Source organism: Fukomys damarensis, unplaced genomic scaffold (genome assembly GCF_012274545.1).
Source record: "Fukomys damarensis isolate Sample0158 unplaced genomic scaffold, DMR_v1.0_HiC HiC_scaffold_34, whole genome shotgun sequence".
Lineage (NCBI taxonomy): Eukaryota > Metazoa > Chordata > Mammalia > Rodentia > Bathyergidae > Fukomys > Fukomys damarensis.
The window spans coordinates 19955895-19975483 of NW_022900946.1; the positions used below are offsets into that span (position 1 = coordinate 19955895).

At 37.3% G+C, this 19589-nt stretch overlaps 1 protein-coding gene across 3 annotated transcripts in view; it reads right to left on the reverse strand.

Moving 5' to 3' along the window:
- Window positions 1–4578: 4578 nt before the first annotated feature.
- Window positions 4579–19589, reverse strand: part of Znf75a (zinc finger protein 75a) — a 28779-nt gene continuing 13768 nt past the window's right edge. The window contains exons 7-8 of one of the 3 annotated variants that reach the window (XM_033758625.1): window positions 9941–10039; window positions 4579–4650 (exon numbers count right to left, since the gene is read on the reverse strand). In XM_033758625.1, coding sequence (XP_033614516.1) covers window positions 9981–10039 — 59 coding nt within the window. In that variant the 3' untranslated portion in view covers window positions 4579–4650; window positions 9941–9980. Of the gene's footprint in view, window positions 4651–5025; window positions 5368–9940; window positions 10040–19589 lie in introns of those variants that run through there. The other 2 variants (XM_033758626.1, XM_033758627.1) reach the window with 2 other exon arrangements.

Below are 19589 nucleotides of genomic sequence, written 5' to 3' on the forward strand. Positions count from 1 at the left end.
ACACAAATGCACTTTGCCGAGGGCTTCAGCCGTTTAAAGAGCAGTTTTCCCCGGGAAACAGCTTCTCTCGCCGCTTAGCTGTTTGAAGCCAAGGATCAAACTCGGGCCCTTTTGCTTGTGAGGGAGGTGGTGGAACCACTGAGCCAAATCCCCTGGCCCTAACTGTTCTATATTCTTGATGAATTTAATCCTGCTGTGATTCAAATATGTCTCCCAAAGATCATGTGTGAGAGACTTAATCCACAATGAAGTGTTCCTTGGATGTGAAGCCTAATGGGAGGTGTTTGGGTCCTGGAAGCTCTGTCCTCCTAAGTGGACTTGTGCTGTTATTGCAAAAGTGTGTTCCTTATAAAATGATAGGTTTGGCCCTCTTTTGCTTGCTCTCTTTCCCTCTCTCCATCTCTTGATCTTTGCTCTCTGTCATGGGATGATGCATCAAGTAGGTCTTGGCCAGATGCTGGTTCCTCAGTCTTGGACCTTTTCATGAACCAATAAATTTTTGTTTGTTATGAATTACCCACTCTGTGATACTACACGCTAAGAGCACAAAATAGATTAAGATACAACCATTTATCAATACGTAATGCCATTTTTGGCTCTTAAAATTTTTTTGACTTAAGATTTATTTTATTTGATATTAGTATAGACAATCCAGCTTTCTTTTGATTGCTACTTGCATGGAGAATCTTTTTTCAATCCTTTTATTTTAATTTTAACCTATTTGTAACTGTGGATCTAAATTAAATCTCTTTTAGCCAACATATAGTTGGTTCTTGCTTTTAAAATCTATTCTAGGGCCAGGGATTTAGCTCAGTGGTACCGCTGCCTGCCTCGCAAGTGCAAGTACCAAAGTTTGATCCCCGGTACCAAAAAAAAGGAAAAAAACCTACTCTGTCAAGGATTGGTGCTAGTTCGAGGCCACCCTAAGCTACATAATGAGTTCAAGGCTGTCCTGAACAACATAGTGAGATCTTGTCTCAAAAAGAAAATCAATTCTGCCAATATTTGTTTTTTAATTGGAGAGTTCAATTCATTTACATTTAATTTAATCTGAAGGATGAACCGATTTCTACAGTTGTTATTTTTTCTATATTTTTATACTTTTTTTCAATTCCTCCCTTACTGCCTTAAGTTTAATTTTTGTCTAGTATACTTTTTTTTGTATATTTTTAGCTAGTCATTGGTTACCATGGGAATTACAATTAACATTTTAACTTTATAATGATCTTATTAAAGTTATTGCCCATTTAGTTTGAATGGTGTCTTAGTAGGTTTATGCTGCTATTACAAAATACCATGGAGTAGATGGCTTATAGACCACACAGATTTATTTCTCACAATTCTGGAAATTGCAAGTCTAAGATCAGGGTACCAACACATTCAAGTTCTGGTAAGGATCTTCTTGTAGTTTTCAGACTGCAGGCAATGTCTTCTTCTATCTTCACATAGCAGAAGGAGAACTAACTCTCTGCACTCTTCTTATAAGAGCAAAAATCCAATTAGTGAGCATCACCATATAACTCAACTACCTTGTAAAGGTTCTACATTCAAATCTCCACACTGGGGATTAGATTTCAACATATAACTTTAGTAGAATGGGGGAAAACAGACATTCAGTCCATTGCAAATATCATACAAACTGTTATTCTTATACAGGTTTTTCTCCTTTTGTGTTGATATTGGCACAAATTACATTTTTCATACATTATATGCCATTAATATAGATCTTTAATTGAGTAAACATATGTGCATTTTGGAAGGATTGTGCATCCACAACTCCATGAGGACAGGAGCTCTTATGCTCACCCTACATACTGACCTCACCTTACATACATTTTTAACCAGCTGCTCCTCTGTAGCCTTTGAAATATCCTTCATAATACATCAGTAAATATAAGTCAGCATTTACTTGAGTTCTGTGAGCCATTCAGCAAATTGGTAAGTTCAAAGAGGGTGTTGTGGGAACCTCCAACTTATAGCTGGTTGGCTGGAAGACTAAACATATTTTGACTAAATTCAGGAACAGAACATGAATCCCCACATGTGCCACTGATATTGAGTACTACACTGAAAGTTCTATTGAGAGCTAATAAGTGAATCTAGCAATGTTTCAGGATACAAGATCGACACAGAAAAATTTTACAGAACATGAATCCCCACATGTGCCACTGATATTGAGTACTACACTGAAAGTTCTATTGAGAGTAATCAGACAAGTAAAGAAAACAGAATGTATCCAAATTGGAAAGGAAAAAGTACACTATACTCATAGATGACATGATTTTGTATATATAAAACTCCAAGGAATTCACATAAAAACTACAAGAGCTAATAAGTGAATCTAGCAATGTTTCAGGATACAAGATCGACACAGAAAAATTAGGTTGCTTCTACATAGGGACAATGATTAATTTGAAATGCAAATTAAGAAAAATAATTTAAATTACAATAGCATCCAAACCAGGAACACAAATCTTTCTTCTTTTATGTCTTCTTTAATTTATGTCAGCAATCTTTTCAGTGTACAGATCTTTCACCTTATTGGTTAAATTTATTTCTAGGTATTTTAATCTTTTGCATGTTATTGTAAATTAAATTATTTTTCTTAAATTTATTTTCTATCCCTCTGGACAGATATATGGACAACTGGAATAGATTTGGCTCTCTAGAAACAAAACCATATATTTATGTTCAATTAATTTTCCATAGGGCACCAAGATCATTCAGTGGGGGAAAGAATAGTCTCTTCAATAAGTTGTGCTAGGACAACTGTATGTTTTCATGCAAAAGAATCATGTTGGACCCAGGACTCACTTTCTCTGGCTAAGACTTCTAATGCTATGTTGAACAGGAATAGTATAGCAGATACCTTTGTCTTGTTCCTGATCTCAGAGGGAGAGTATTCAATTTTTGATCATTGAGTATATTAAGTGAAGATACCTCATAGTTGCTTGGCCGAGGAACTTCCATTCTATTCCTAGTTTGGTAGAAGTTTTTGTTTTTTGTTTTTTGTTTTTTGTTTGGTACCGGGGATTGAAGTTGGGTCCTTGCGAGGCAGGTAGCAGAACCACTGAGCTAAATCCCCAGCCCTAGAAGTTTTTCTTATAAATAAATGTGTTTTGTTTCCGTCTTCACTATAGTACTCACTGTTGAGTTTCTCATGGTGCTGAATTGTGGCCAAGAGGTACAAGAGGAAAATAAACAGCAAACTTGTAATGGATTCAGTAGTATTTTGAATTGTGCTAATCTTTTCCAAATCAACTGCTGCTATTAACTCTTCAGAGTTGTTTAATAGCTGCTCTATGCATTCCATCTAGGTGCCATAACTGTTTTCAATGTAAGAGAAAAGGTGAAGGAAGCCTGATCGTACCATCTTATTCCTGAACTGGCACTCCAATACTAATAGCTTTCTTTCTGATTTTCCATTTTTTATACATTTTATTTTCAAGTATTAGTGTACTAGCTAGGCCTTCCAGCACAATGTTGGTTAAAATATAGTGAGAACATTCTTGTCTTTTTAAAAAATACAGTATAATATTCTAGGACATGGAATATATATGCATGTCTATTTTTAAACATTGACGTTTTGAAAATAAAACTGATACACCAAGAGAAAAATTGTGTTTAAGTTTCTGAAGTGAGTACACAGTACTCCTTCACAATAACATCAGAAGAGGGCACAAAGACTGACAGTGACCTTTGACTAAAAGTAGCTTTGTAAAAAAGAAAAATACCAAGTAAATCAGTGCCCTTTCTGATTGTTGTAAAACTGGGTGGAGACAGGGAAGGACTGCTTGTTTATCACACAAAAGTTGGTTCAAACTACCAGGCATGATGGTACATGCCTAAAATACTAGTGCTTGAGAGGCTAAGAGCATCCCATAAGTTCAAGGTCAGCCTGGACTATGCCTAGTGAGTTCAAGGTCAGCCTGAACTCCACAGCAAGACCTTGTCTCAAAATACAAAACAAACAAACAATTAAAAAACAAAAAAAGTTGATCTAAACTTACAATAAAAGCACAAATGTACAGAGTTGAGAAGATCTGCAAGAGGGCCATAAAAAGCTTATGTCCCTAAGATTAGCAACCATGTAAAATTGCAAGAACACAAAATAAAATTAACTAGAATTTGTGAAGATGTACCATCAACAGATCTCATATGAAGAACAGAATAATTTAAGCAAGTTTTTTGCTCTTTTCAAAAAACTATTATATCCAAGAGCCCTTCCATATAAAAATAAAGCCATTGTTGAACTGATATTATTTATGACTTTTGGGTTGCTGCCTTAAATTCTATCTAGAAATGCCTTTCCAGATAAAAAGATGTTTCTGAAGGAAAGCAGTTACGGTGGTCCAAGAGCAGATATATTCAGTGGGCAGTTAGAGGTTTAAACTCACAAGAGAGCATGAGCTAGCGTTGATCCATAGTTATGGATTGAATATGGTTTTCATCAAAGTCCATGGGGTATACTATAAAGTGATCACATTATGTCGTTTAACATAATAACTGAATGAGTTACATACCTTTATTCCCTTCTTATAGATGAGGAGACTGGAATTCAGAATTTGAGTAACTTCCTCAAAGTCACTCACCTCGTTACTTATAAAGAAACTCCTTCACATTTCTATGAGAAGATCTGTGCAAACATCACTGCATCACAATAAAGACAAAAGTGAGAAACAGCCAAGTGAATAAGGAAATGGACATATTTTTGTAGTATTTTCAAATTGGGCCATCACTTGAAAAGGTAACCTGATTTGTAGGTATAAATATGACTAAATCTCCAAAAATAGGGCTTGGGATTTAGCTCAGTGGTTCCGGCACCTGCCTCACAAGCAGAAGGACTGGAGTTCAATCCCCAGTACCAAAAAAAAAAAAAACAAAACATAATAATAAAGTCACAGACCAGATTGAATTTTAAAAAATAAATAAAATAAACAGATCAACTTCTAGAATATTATATAGTACATCATTATAAAGATTGAAAAAATGCTATACATAAAAAGAATACTGACTTTAGGAATGAGTATACACACATAAATAAGTGGGGAAAGAATAACACAGGATATACACATATCAAATTCATGATAGTTATTGCTGAATAATATCCCATTGTAAGGATATATCACATTAATCATTCACCAGCTGATGAACATTTTTGTTGATCTGGTTTTGAGCTTCTGTGAATAATGCTACTTAAACATCTATGGGCAAGTTTTTATGTGGACTTCAGTTTTTTCATGTATTGCAGGAGTGGAACTGCAGGACCATATGGCAATTCTATATTTTAACTTATTCAGCTCCTATACGTAACTTTTTGAAGAATTACCAAACAGGGCCGGGAATTTAGCTCAGTGGTTCCACCGCCTTCCTCGCAAGCACAAGGAGTTCGATCCCCAGTACCAAAAAAAAAAAAAAAAAAAAAAAAAATTACCAAACAGTTTTTGCTGCTATTTAAAATTCCTATCAGTAGCATGTGAAGACTCTGATTTCTCCAACACTATTGTTATCTTTGTAAAAACTATTATAACCATTTCAGTGTGTGTGAAGTGGTATCTTGTGATTTTAATTTGCATTTCCCTGATGGCTAGTGATTTGGAGTTTTTAAAATGTGTTGATTGGCCATTTGTATCTTATTCTGAGAAATGTCTATTTGGATCCTCTGCCATTTTAAACATTGTGTTAATCATTTACTTTTGAGACTTTTTTTCTTTTTTTTTTATGGGTTTCACTTCATAGTGCAGGATGGCCTTGAACTCACTATCTAGTCCAGACTGGCCTCAAAAAGCAACCCTCCTGCCTCAGCCACCCAAATGCTGAGATTACAGGTGTGCATCACCATACCTGGCTCCTTCACATACTTTTAAATAGTGCTGCTTATGATGAAGTTTCTGGTCATTCTGGGGCTCACTATAGTGAAAAGTCAGAGCACAGACAAAAATAAATTGGGGGTAAGTAGGATATCTTAGCCTTTGTCTGCTTTGCGTGTACTTTTTAAATGACAGAAGTTGATTTTCCTGAATTCTGAAGGGTAGAAAGTACAAGATCAAGGTGCCAGCAGGTTCATTTTCCTGGTGAGGGCTACTCTCTGCTTCCACGTTAGCACCTTGATGCTGAATCCTCCAGAGGGGAAGAATGCTGTGTCCATGCATTGTGGAAGGGCAAGCTGGCAGCTGATCACATGATGCTTCTTTTATAGGCTTTAATCCCATTAAGGCAGATGAGCTCTTATGGGATAATCCAACAAGCCCTATCTCTTAATGGTATCTCATTGGTAACACCTGAATTTTGGTGGGACCCCCCCCCGCCCCATTAAAATGATGACATGTAATGTATAGTCATATACCATATAAAGATATTTCAGTCAATGACAGACTACATACACACTGTGGTCCTATGGGATTGTTTATATCATTTAGTAAAATGTAAGCCATCTTAGCATAAGTATATTCTATGGAGTCCACATGATGACAAAGCCACCAAGGATGCATTTCTCAGGATGTATCCCCATCACAAAGAGACACATAAATGTAGTGCCTACAATTTTCTTAAGAGTTTGCTTTGTGTCTCAATGTTTCACTGAGAGCATAATGCTCTAATTGTGCCTGTCTAAATCTGTAAAATGAAAAAAGTCCTTATAAGTATTTGAGAATGTCTTTCAAATGTGAATGCTTAAAGTCTACTCTAAAAAAAGTAGAGTTTAAGCTATTCAAACACATCAATTTTTTTTTTTTTTTTTTTTTTTTTTTGGTACCGGGGATTGAACTCGGGTCCTTGAGCTTGCAAGGCAGACCACTGAACCGCTGAGCTAAATCCCCAGCCCAATCGCATCAATTTTTTAAAAAATATTAATATTACAGTATGTAAAATTGGATAGATGTTTTTCTTATTCCATTTGAGGGGGTTAGCACTGAAAATAAGGCAGTGTGGGAAACAATATGGAAAGCCAATAAGTTGACAAACGAAAATGATATAGTATTATACTAATTATTTAAACAAAGTAAAGAAGCTTAGGAAATGCTCTCTTTCTTAAATCCAGTATTCTTTGGAAGAAAAAAACCCCCAATTTTTGTAAACATAAAATTCCAGGATCTAAAATAATACCTGGCACATAAAAAGTACTCAATAAATATTTCCCCTATTTTAAATGAATACAGATTTCAAAAAGTTCTAAAAAAAAAAGAAGCAGTTATAGGAAGCAAACATCCTTAGGCAGAGATAAGTACAAAACTAGATTTTTTGGGGGAGTACTGGGGATCAAACTCAGGACTTTATGCTTGCCGGGAAAGCATGGTGCCACTGGGCTAAATCCCTGGCCCAGTACAGAGCTAGATTTTGACAACAGGTTAATATAAATGTCAATTTGGGAACTACTGAAGATGATAAATAGTAATAGCTCTATAGGATGAGGAATTGTGGATGCAGAGAACTCTGTTGGTTAAGCAGGTTTTTATAAATGGTAAACTATATCAAGTATGAATTGACCATGAAGGTCCTTTAAAATAGTTTCTAACATACTTCCTGGCTATCAGGGCATTGATGTTAAAGTATAGAGTAACTGCTGTAGATTAACTCCAGAAAGAGGAATGAGGGAAGGAATGAACACCAACCAAAGGAAGGGAGAAACGAAGCAAAACAAAACATCTTATTAAGAGGAAGCATGTTAACAAGGAAGTAGAAGGGATATTAAGTTTCTCTTCATTTTTCTTAGAAGTTACCCAATAGTGGTGGTCAAATTCCAATTAAAAAGAAGAAATCCTAAGAGGAAAGTCAATTATAGCAAAATTTTAATGTTTTGAAAACTTGTTTACACATTTAAGAAAAAGACACAGCTATTTTAAATTGGTAAATGAGAAACTATTCTGAGAACATTTGGAGTTCCCTAGGAATTGCTCTATACATGTAGCACAATAATTATCATTATTATTTTGTTCTTTGGGCCTCCAGGAAAGTAATAATTAATTGATGCCACCAAACTCTTAATGAATGAATCACCTTGGGGCTCATTAAAAGTGCAACTGTAGATCATGCGATTTCAAGTTACTAATAAGGTGCTCTGGAGATCATTACAGGCAGCTAGTATCCCTCCTGGACCACTCTCAATATGAGACATTAAGGATGCTGGGTGTTCTCATAAATGAGCACCCCAGACAGGTAGCCAAGAGGGTTCTCTTACAAAGCTATCTTGAGAAGTTTTCGGTCAAGTTTTGATTGCTCTTGGGGGGAGGGGTACAGGCAGCAACTCTGTTCTCAATTAATTTTGCTCCTAGAGGAGATAGACCTCTGCTGAATGCAAACACTATCTTAAAGAGAGTTTAGGACAGAAATCTTCAAAAATTATTTCCCACAAACTGAACTATTTATGGGTGAAATGTTATATCTGTGGTTTGCTTTAAAATACTGCAAAACAAGCAACCTTCTCAAAAGAAACAAAAAACTGGAGAGGATAAATGAGACAAGATTGCAAAATAATGATAATTTTTGAGACCAACAGGGGAGTCATTATACTAGTCCCTTTTTATGCATGTTTGATAATTTCCATTAAAAACCTTATTTTCACATGGGATTGGTCATCTCTTATAAATATTATCTTAAATCAGTTATTACTCTATGTATTTATGGGTCTTTTCAGTTAAAATTAACAGAAAGCCCAATTCATGCTGGCTTTTATCATAACAAGAATGTACAGATTCATATCACTGAAAAATCCAGGGCTATTTAGGCAATAGGTGATGCTTGATCCTACAATTCAATGACATCATCGAGGACTAATTTTTATTATTCTAGTTTGCCTTCTATGATGCTGGCTTCAATCTAAGGCTCACATTTTTCCTAGTTTCAGTAACATTGTTAACAGCTGCTGGATTACATGTATCATCTGGCAAGAAATGGATTTGTTCTAGTATTTCCAATAAAAGCCCATGTGGGACTAGCTTAAGGTCATATGACTAAGGAGGTAAAATCCTCTTCTTTTTAACTTAGTTAAGGTCACGTTCTCCACTCCTGGAAACCGGGGTTAGGTACCTCCCAGATCTCTGAATGGAATCAGTGTAAGGTAAAATTGAGAGTAGGAGGCAGTCAGCAAATGTCAGCTATATTCTCCACATATGCATATTAAGTGCCTAGTAGATCAGAACAGGGAGAGGGCATTGACCTCTATCTTCTAAAAGCGCAATATACATTTGGAATTGTGGTCAGAGATTAGTAGCTTGGGTGGTCTGCAGGGGTGGATGATTTCTTTAATGACAAGACAGGCAGCATCTACTGCAGATGCGAAAGGTGGTGAGGATACAGAACACTTCATTTTGGAGACAGTATTTACCCTCACATGAAAGGGATCATCTTACCTAATGTAGAGTGAACACTACGTTTATTCTGGTTGTATAGGTTGTTGCTATTACAACATACCCCTGCCACATAATTCTTCATGCCTTGGAGATACTTTTAACTGCTAAAATCCATTATCAGTAACAACATGCCTCCTTTAGCATGGCCATTTGTCCTAGATATATTTGGATGTTTAAAAATATATTAAGATAGAAGTCTACATGACATACAGCTATCCATAGTGTATTTATATTATATGTACACATGTGTACTTTTATGTGTGTGTGTGAATATATATATACAAATATACATACTTGTTAAATCTGCCCTGGTCTAGCAACATCCTATGTCTCAATAAATACTTTTGACCCATAGTCGCTGGTAAAAATATTTCAAATAAATCCACAAAGGTGTCAATGTACAGTTTCCTTTACAGTCTTGCATTAGTGAAATGAAATTTTCAGTGACTTTATGAACATCGAGGAAATGGTATAGGACAGTGATGGCAAACCTTTTGGACTGAGTGCCCAAACTTCAGCCCTAAACCCACTTATTACAAAGTGCCAACACTCCAATTAAACATGAATATTGAGATTTTAGTTTAGAAAAAAACCTGTAATCTGATGCTCGGCTGCTGGGACAACATGCTTGGCTCACACATGGACAGCGTTCTGTGTCTCACCGTGGCGTATGTGCCGCAGATTCACCACCACTGGTATAGGAAACAGAGGGAATGTCCTCAGCATTGGAAACTGGTGAGAGTTGTTTGCCATGAGGGGAATCAAAACCACATGTGGAATAGACTAGCTCAATAGGCCTCTATTAAATAAACTGAATTAATAATTAATAACGTTGTAAAACAGAAAAAAAATAGGACCAGAGAGTCATTGGTGAATTCTACCAAATATCTAAGGAAGAAAATATATCAGTTCTTTAAAATTTCTTCTAGAGGACAGAAGTAGAGGTAGCACTTCTGAGTATTTTTTCATATATTTATGTGCTGTTTCTAATTCTTCATCTGAGAAGTGTCTTTTCATTTCAGATGCCCATTTTTGGGTTGGGTCTTTAAATTTGTAGGGGGGGTCTGATTTTTTGAGTCCTTTACCTGAATAGCTAGTAAAAATTTTTTCCCACTCTGTTGGTGGTTTCTCTTGCTGTGCAAAAAAGCTTTTGAATAAGAAGCTCCAGCTGTTGATTCTTTGTAGCGAAGTCTTTGCCTACTCCTACATCCTCAAGCATTCTACCTACTCTCTCTTCCAGAAAAGTTTCTGTTTTAATATTTAGATCTTTGGTCCATTTTGATTTTAGGTTAGTATGTGGTGAAAGATATGGGTCTAGTTTCAATCTCTGGCATGCGGAAAGCCAGTTTTTCCAGCACCATGTATTAAAGAGGCTATTTTTCTTCCAGTGAAGGTATTTGGCTCCTTTGTCAAAGATAAGATGGTTAAGTGTGTCTAGAATTGTTTCTGCATCCTCTTTCTGTTCCACCGATCCTCAGGTCTGTTATTTTGCTAGTAACATGCTGTTTTAATCACTATTGCTTTCTAATATAGTTTAAAGTCAGGGATTGTGATGCCCCCTGCTTTGCCTTTGTTGCCCAGAATTGCCTTTGCTATTCCAGGTCTTCTCTGGTTTGAAATGGATTTTAGGATTGTTTTTTCTTTTTGGAGGGGTACCGGGGATCAAACTCAGGTTTTTTCTAATTCTAGGAGATACGCTGTTGGGATTTTGATTGAGATTGCATTGAAAATGTATAACAATTTTGGAAATACGGACAATTTCACTATAGGCATTCTTCCTATCCAAGAAAGAGAATTATCTTTTCATTTCCTGATATTCTCTTCGATCTCCTTTTTCAGAGTACTGTAGTTTTCAATGTAGAGGTCTTTTACTTCCTTTGTTAGATTGATTTCTAGGATTTTTTTGGGGGGGGGATGTTGTTGTGAAAGGAATTGTTTCTAATTTCTCTCTCCATGAGTCTGTTATTCATGTATAGGGAGGCTATTGACATTTAGTTTTTCAGGTTCTGAAGATTGAACACAGGACCTTGAGCTTGTAAGGCAGGCACAGTGCAACTGAGCTAAATTCCTGGCCTAGACTACTGACTTTTGACTGTTGACTTTGTATCCAACTATGCCACTGAATTGGTTATCAAATCTAAACATCTTTTGGTGAAGGTTTTGGGGTGTCCTATGTAGGATATCATGTCATCTAATTATCATAATAATTCAATTTATCATAATTTAATTATCATAATGATAATTTAATTTCTTCCTTTCCTATCTTTTCTCTTAATTCCTTTTCTTTCTCTTAATTTCTCTATTGTTTCCAGAACTATATTGAATAGGAGTGGTGATACTGGACCTCCTTGTTTTGTTCCTGATTCTAGAGTGAAAACTTAACAGTTTTTGTCCATTTAGCATGATGTTAGCTGTTGATTTGTCATATATGGCTTTTATCCAATTGAGATAATGACCATATAAACCAATTTTCTGTAGGGTTTTTTATCAGAATGGGGGTTGGGCTCTGTCAAATGCTTTTCTGCATGTATTGAGAGGATCATATAGTTTTTGTCCTTGGCTCTGTTCATATAGTGTATTACTATAGTGTATTACATTTATTGATTTGCATAGGTTGAACCATCCCTGGAATGAATCCAACTTGGTCATGGTGTATAGCCTTCTTGTTTGATTTGCTGCATTCTGTTTGCCACTAACTTACTGAGGATTTTTGCATCTATGTTCATTAGAGAGAATGGCCTGTACTTCTCCTTTTTGATTGGATCCTCCTCTGGTTTTGGAATCAGGGTAATGTTTGCTTCCAGGAATGAATTTGGGAGTACTGCTTCTCTTCAATTTCATTAGAGTTTGAGCTGCCAGGCATGGTGGTGCACATCTGTTAACCCAGCACTCGGGAGGCTGAGGCAGGAGGATTGCTGTGAGTTTGAGACTATCTTGGGCTACACAGTGAGTTCCAGGTCAGTCTCAACTGCATAGTGAGACCCTGGCTCAAAAAACAAACAAACAAACCAAAAAAACCACCAAAAAAAAGAGTTTGCAGTTATCGGCATTAGGTCTTCTCTAAATTTCTTGTGGAATGCAGCAGTTAATCCATCAGGGCCAGGGCTTTTCTTCATTGGTAGTTTTTAAATTACACATTCAATTTCGTTGGCTGATATTGGTTTATTTAGAAATTCTGTATCTTCTTGATTTAGTTTTTTTGTTTTGTTTTGTGTTTTTGAGACAGGGTCTCACTATGTAGCCCAGGCTGGTCTCGAACTCACAGTGATCCTCCTGCCTTAGCCTTCCAAGTGCTGGAATTATAGGTGTGTGGCATCACGTCTGGCTGTATCTTCTTGATTTAGTTTTGGTAACTCATATGTATCTAGGAATCTGTCCATTTCTTCTGTATTTTCAATCTTATTAGAATACAGATTCTCAAAGTAGGTATGATCTTCTGGATATTTGCAGGATCTGTTATAATTTCACCCTTTTCATTCCTGGTTGCATGGGTTTGAGTTTTTTCTTTCCTTTTTTGGGTAAGGTTGACTGACTAAGGGTTTGCCAATTTTATTTAATCTTTCAAAGAACCAACTGTTTGATTCATTCTTTATTGCTTAGTCTCCACTGCATTAATTTCTGCTCTAATTTTTATAACTTCCTCCATCATATGAACTTTAGGCTTAACTTGCTCTTCTTTTTCTAGAAACTTGAGGTTCAACATTAGGTTGTCTATTTGAGCCTACTCTGTTTTCCTAATATGGGAATTCACTGCTATAAATTTCCCTTATGAAACTGCTTTCTGTGCATTCCATAAATTTTGGAACATTGCATTGTCATTATTGTTTGATTGTAGAAATTGTCTGATTTCTTTTTTAATTTCAACTGTGACTCATTGCTTGTTCAGGAGGGTGTTAATTTCCACGTATTTATGGAGTTCTTGTAGTTTCTTTTGCCATTGACTTCCAATTTCATTGCAGTATGGTCTGATACTATGCATGGGATTATTTCAATTCCTTTGCCTCTACTTAAGCATGTTCTATAAGCTAGAATATAGTGTATTTTGGAGAAAGTCCCATGTGCAGCTGAGAATGTGTATTCTGATGTTGTGGGATGGAACACTCTGTAGGCATCTACTAAGTCCATTTATTCAAAAGTTTGGTTCACTTCCAATATTTCACTGTTGATTTTATTTTTGGGGGGATACTGGGGCTCAAACTCAGGACCTTGGGCTTATAAGGCAGGCTTGGCACCACAGAGCTAAATTCCTGGTCCTTCATTGTTGATTTTTTGTCTAGTTGAATTGTGACAATGGGGTACTGAGGCCCCGCATTACAACTGTATTAGTGCTTATATGATTTTTCATGTCCATTAATATATGTTTTGTATAGTTGGGTGTGGAATTTGGTGCATATATATGATTATTATATCTTCCTCTTTTATTTTCCCATTAGCAGGATATAGTGACCTTATTTTTCTCTCATTAGTATTGGCATGAAATCCACTTTGTCTGCAAATAATTAGTTACCCCTGCTTTTTTCTGAGCTCCTGTCACATGGAATATTGTTTTTCATCCCTTGACTTTCAGTCTATGAATTTGTATTTTAGTTAAATGTGCTTTTTTAATGCAGCATATTGTTGGATCTCACTCCTTGATCCATTCTGACAGTCTGTTTCTTTTGACTGGTGAATTGAGATCATTAACATTGATGGTTATAGGTGATACATACTTTATTTCTGTTGTGTTATTTTCCTGCTGTTGGCTTCCTTCTTTCCTTTTCTATTTAATTTCTTGCCTCCCCTGGCGGATTCATTCTGTTGGGATTCACAGAATTGTAATCCTTATTATCTTTCTTGAACATCCTGAAGCTTCTACTTTCTGTGAAACAGTAATACCTGTGCCATCACCTGAGTGGCTGTGTGGTGTGGATGAAAGAGCATTTCAGTATATAAGGTGATGTGGATTCAGTTTTGTTCTGCTGAGTTGGCTTTCTATTCCCAGGAATGATGAAAGTAATAACGAGGCTAGCATTGCTCAAAATGGTGCTTTGTGAAATGTTATGAAAGATGTAAGATGTCACGAACCCACACACCCTAACAGTCAAATAAGGCCAGAAATTGTAGCATGCTTATACTCCTCTCCTTTCCCCTATGAATTTTATATTATACATTTAAATACAAGTGCTCTGAGAACTCTCCCTATTAAAAAAAAACAAACATTGTCCTCATCTAACCCATCTTAACCAAATTTCCCTGGGTGTGGAAGGCTTTTCTCAGCATGATTCTATATATCTCATAGTGTTACTCTGAGTACCAGTTTAGGACTCACTGAAGGAACTAGATTTCTACAGCTTCTTCCAGACAAGTGTGTAGTCTTAGTGTTGAGAACCACAGAGGGAGGAGAGATGTCAAGTGCATACAAGGACCCTGGGTCTACATTAGCATTCAGGTCTGCTACTGTTATGTTTTGAGCAGCAGACAATGTGGAGATAGGTGCTGACTGTAGAGAAAACCTGGGTGGAGATTCCTTTCCCAGGGTGTACATGGAATCTGATCTTTTTCCAGAATAAACTCCCTAAACTCTAGGCTTGAATACTTATGCAACTGAAATGATGGCCTTAGAAATTTATGTCCCTAACAGATGAATTCTAGGTGAGCTCCTTCACAGAAATGACATGATACTCTCTCTTTCTCCTGCTGAACTGCAAGACCAGTACTAACAGCCATCACATCTCTGTTCACTAACAGATGCTTGAAGAGAAGAGATAACTGAGCAACTGAAGCTAATGCTCAGGTGACTGTGGCCATTTTTTTGTTGGATAGATAAAAATTTATAGGTAAATTTTTATCTATCAAACAGAAAAAACACAGAACCCTGGGGATACAAGGCTGCAAAGATGAAAACAATCTTGTCCTCCTGATGTTTACATTTGAATGGGGGAGGGAGAGACAAAAACAAGTGAACAAACCAATTAATTCTAAGTTGTTGGAACTTGCTATGAAAAGAATACAGTGTTCAGAATAAGAGCAGATGGACTCACCTGTACAAGAGGGAGACAAAAGAAGCAGGAGTTACTGGGTTACAACTGTCAGGAATGGGCCTTGTGAAAATCTGAGTTTTAAAATGTAGGAATTTTGGAAAGATTCAAGAGAAGAATATAGGAGGTCTCCTAACTCAAATTAAAACTGGAAATATACATTTCTCCTTTAAGGAGGATAGTTTTCAACCTAGAAAACTATTTTTATTTACTATGGTTTATTTACCATAGTGACAATCTTTTTTAAAGTGTCCTGACTTCTCCATGTAGGAAACTATTGTTCATTATGCTATTAAATATTTAAACAATTTTCTAACATTAAAAATATATCATTTTTGTTTTTGTGAAACTGAAGATCTTTTACTTTATGGTGCCCAATGCTTGAAACCATTCAGTTGTTTGTGTAAGTCATGGGCAGATACCTGGTATGAAATTATGACACAGCAATATTATTTTCATTGGTTTTAAAAATCAACAGTAACTGTCTTCCTAATTTTTCCTTAAAGGAGCATTGTATCCAAACATTATGAGGCTTATTTTTTTGCAATAGTGATAAGATTAATGTAACTTGAGATTCGTCAAACTATGGTAAAAAGAAATAATTCTGATGTTTTTCCTAAATCTGAAACAGTGCATGAGTTAGCTTCTTTTCACAGGAGATAAACGCGGAAACTGCATGTGATAAACTGCAGGAGTTTGATGAATCATATAGGACAGAATACTTATAGATGTATGACCACAGAAAGTATTTAGTATTGCGCCCCTAACATTGCTCATTGGATGATTCACCCATGAAGGAAACCTACACATATACAATACCAAGTTTGGTAGATGCTTCAGTGTCTCAGAAAACCTACACAAGAAAGTATAAAAGTGACCAGAATAAGCTGGGTGTGGTGGCGTATGCCTCTAATCCCAGCATTCCAGAGGCTGAAGCAGGAGGGTTAATGTGAGTTCGAGGCCAGCCTGAACTAGAGTGAGATCCTGTCTCAAAAAAAAAGGGATGTAGCTCACTGATGGAGCACCATCATCTAGTACTTGGAAGGCTCTGGGTTCAGTTCTCAGAACTACAAAACAGTAAGACCTACGAATGGCACAGAACAATCATCACTTTGGGCAAGGCCTGCAAAAAGACTTCTACCTATACCCAAGGAGGCTATCGATGGCTAATGGGTGGAGTTCCAGTAATATGGGAGGAAGCGGAGCCTCCTTGTCCCCAGTTCTTATTCCACTGGGACTGGATGGCATGCCTCCAGCTGGAGCTCTGACACAGCTCTGCTGCTGTGCCTGTGTCTTTGGGCAAGGAAGACAACCCAAGACCTTGAAGGAGTTAATGGGAATATGAAGGGCCATTCCCTGGGCTACGCCTTTGCTGAGTTCCAGGAGCACAAGCATGCCCTGAGTGCTCTCTGCCACATCAGCAACAATCCAGAAATCTTTGGGCCTCAGAAAAGACTAGTAGTGGAGTTCTCTTTGGAAGCTGAAGGAAACTTAAAGTGAAGGAACTAAGCAGCAAGTGTAGCCTGAAAAATAAATAAGTAAGTAAGTAAATAAATAAATGGAATTGAAGTCTGCACCTGCTAATCCTTAAAAGGAGCAGAAAGAGCCTGAGAAGGAGAAGCAACAGAAAGCAACTCAAAACCACACACAGGATCAAATCAAGGGCCCCTAGCACAGAAGGGAAAGATAGGTTCTAACTCATGGACTGGGTTCCAGGCCACCGCTGAAGTATACCATATGAAGCTGGTCAGCAGAAAGAAAAGAAAGTTTCTGGTGATCCCCTCACCAAGGGCCCCAAATTAGGTTGCAAGACAAAGGCAAAGTGAAGTTCGTCCCTCCCAAGAAGCCAAAGCCCCATATAAAGTGGTGGAAGCAAGAGAAAACAGTAGCTGTCTTCCAAACAGCTTCCTAGGGAAAAACAAAACAAAACACTAAGGCAAATAATGCAGAAGCTCACTTCAACTAGTTGATCTAACAATATAAGCGATGCAGTTGAGACTTTCTAAAAGTACAAAGAGAAGCAAATGGTTTGGTAGTTGATGCAGCCAACAGCCTGGGTAAGCAGTGGGTGTGCATTTCCTGCTGATGTTTAGAACCCCAGTCTACCTCCCATGACTTTCAGAAAAGGCAAGAAGATCCCTGTGGGGCCCTCTCCCTGGGAGGTTCCTTGAACTGTACACTTCTGAATTTGGATCCCTCTCTAGTGTGTAGAAATATCTGCAAAGTCATGATGAGGACGAGGTGTGATGGTACAGGCCTGTAATCCCAGCCCTGGGGAAGCTCAGGCAGTAGGTCACTGAGTTCAAGGCCATTCTGGGCTACTTAATGAGTTCAAGGCAGTCTGAACTACATTACGGGGGGGGGGGGGGGGGGGGGGGTTTCAGGATGCTTCTTGCATAAGTGTTATACAAAAAGAAAAAAGAAAAAAAAAGTCACAATGCTTCCTGCATATTATCCACATTGTTGTGTAAAGTGTCTATGATTATTACATATTTTTTATTGATTCTCAAATGGAAACAACTGTAAAAAGCATTCTGGAGTACTGAATTAATATATTTTGTTAGGCATCCTTTAAATGAGACATTGTGTGGCTTTCTGAATAAGACTGCACCTTATTTCTAAAAAAAAGTCACAAGTGTGGAAGTTTCAATTGACAAAAATATGGTTTATATGGCTAATAGTAAAACAAATACCTGAGATGATCAACTTATAAAGGTTCCAGTCCATGATTGGTTGACTCTGTTACTTTCATGCCTGTGGCTAGGCACTACATCACGGTGGGAGCACACAGTGGGATAAAGTTGCTCCCATCATTGCCAGGGAATAAGAGGAAGGATTTGGGTTCCTACTACCCTCTTCAAGGGTATGCCTTCAACAACCCCAAAACCTCTCAACGGCCTCAACCTTTAAGTTTTCTTGTTTTTTTTTTAAACCACTTCCTAATGGCACCAAGCTGTGGAGCAAGCCTTTAACACAAAGCTCTTTGGTGGACAAACTATAGCAATTTCTGTGGACTCTTACTAAGGGAGAAAAAAAAAAAAAAACAAACCCCTAGCAAAAGAGTATGAGCAAAGTCTCAACACTTCCCACTTTAAGAGGGAAACAGGCTCGCACTGGAAATCTTCAGCAAGCAATATACTCTATGCACTGGAGTCCCCAAAAGGAGTAACAGAGACAGGCTGTTTCATTACACAAATAAGAATTGATCAGGAAGTGCAGGGACTCAATAAACACTTATTAGTAGAGTGACTCAACAAATGTTTGGAAAATCTTTCATAGAGTCCCATGTTTCGTTATGCTAACTGTCCACCTGGATATAAAAGGGTATTTGACATTCCTACTCTCAAGCTCTTCAGGAGTTAAACACTGTTCTCATTAGTTCCAACGCTGATAGAAACCCAAGGAGTTTTAGTTGAGATTTGATTCTAAACTCTTGCACTTCCATTCCAGTTAAAAGATGCCTGAGTTTCTCAAGATCAGCTTGAGTTTCCAAAATTTTTCATGGCAAGAAAAATTCTAGGTCTGGAATAGTCCAGACTTTCAGTCACTTTGACCAGTATAAGAGAAGGGTGGTCTAGACTGGGACAATAAAGTTCTCAGAAATAACATTAGTCACTGTAAGACTGCTATCTGAACAAACTATAACAAAGCAACCTTCTGGTTTATACTAGAAATCATTGGGTTGCTCATAGAGGATATATTTGTGAGCGCTATGATTAAGGCTGAACCCAGGGTTGTGTCTTTCACGTTTCATTGTTAAGTCAAACGTCATAGATTTTTTTTAACTAATCTTTTTTTATCCCTGTAACAAAGTTTTAGAAATTTTTTCTTCCAAATTCCATGCATATGACATTGTAGGACTGTGTAGCTTCTCAATGGCTAAGTCAGGACTTTGCTAATGGGCTTTCTCACTTGGGAACTACAACTATCCTACTCCTGTTTTCCTGCCTTACTTAGTTCAGGAAGAGCAGCTACTTTCCTCTTTTCACCAGTCCAGGCAAATTTGCTTTTGCCCTATGCCTTGATATTTTCTGAGACATGGCTAACAGAAGGCATGACAGAGGCAGTTACCAAACTGTCTTTGGAATCTGTACTGGCCATCACCTACCCTCTCCCTAGCCCAAACCTTGATGAAAATGCCTGCATATGACATACTGGGGTACAGGGAGACAAAGGACCTAGTCTTGTGAGCTCCTAAGTGTTTCCATGGGTACTGAATTGGTTC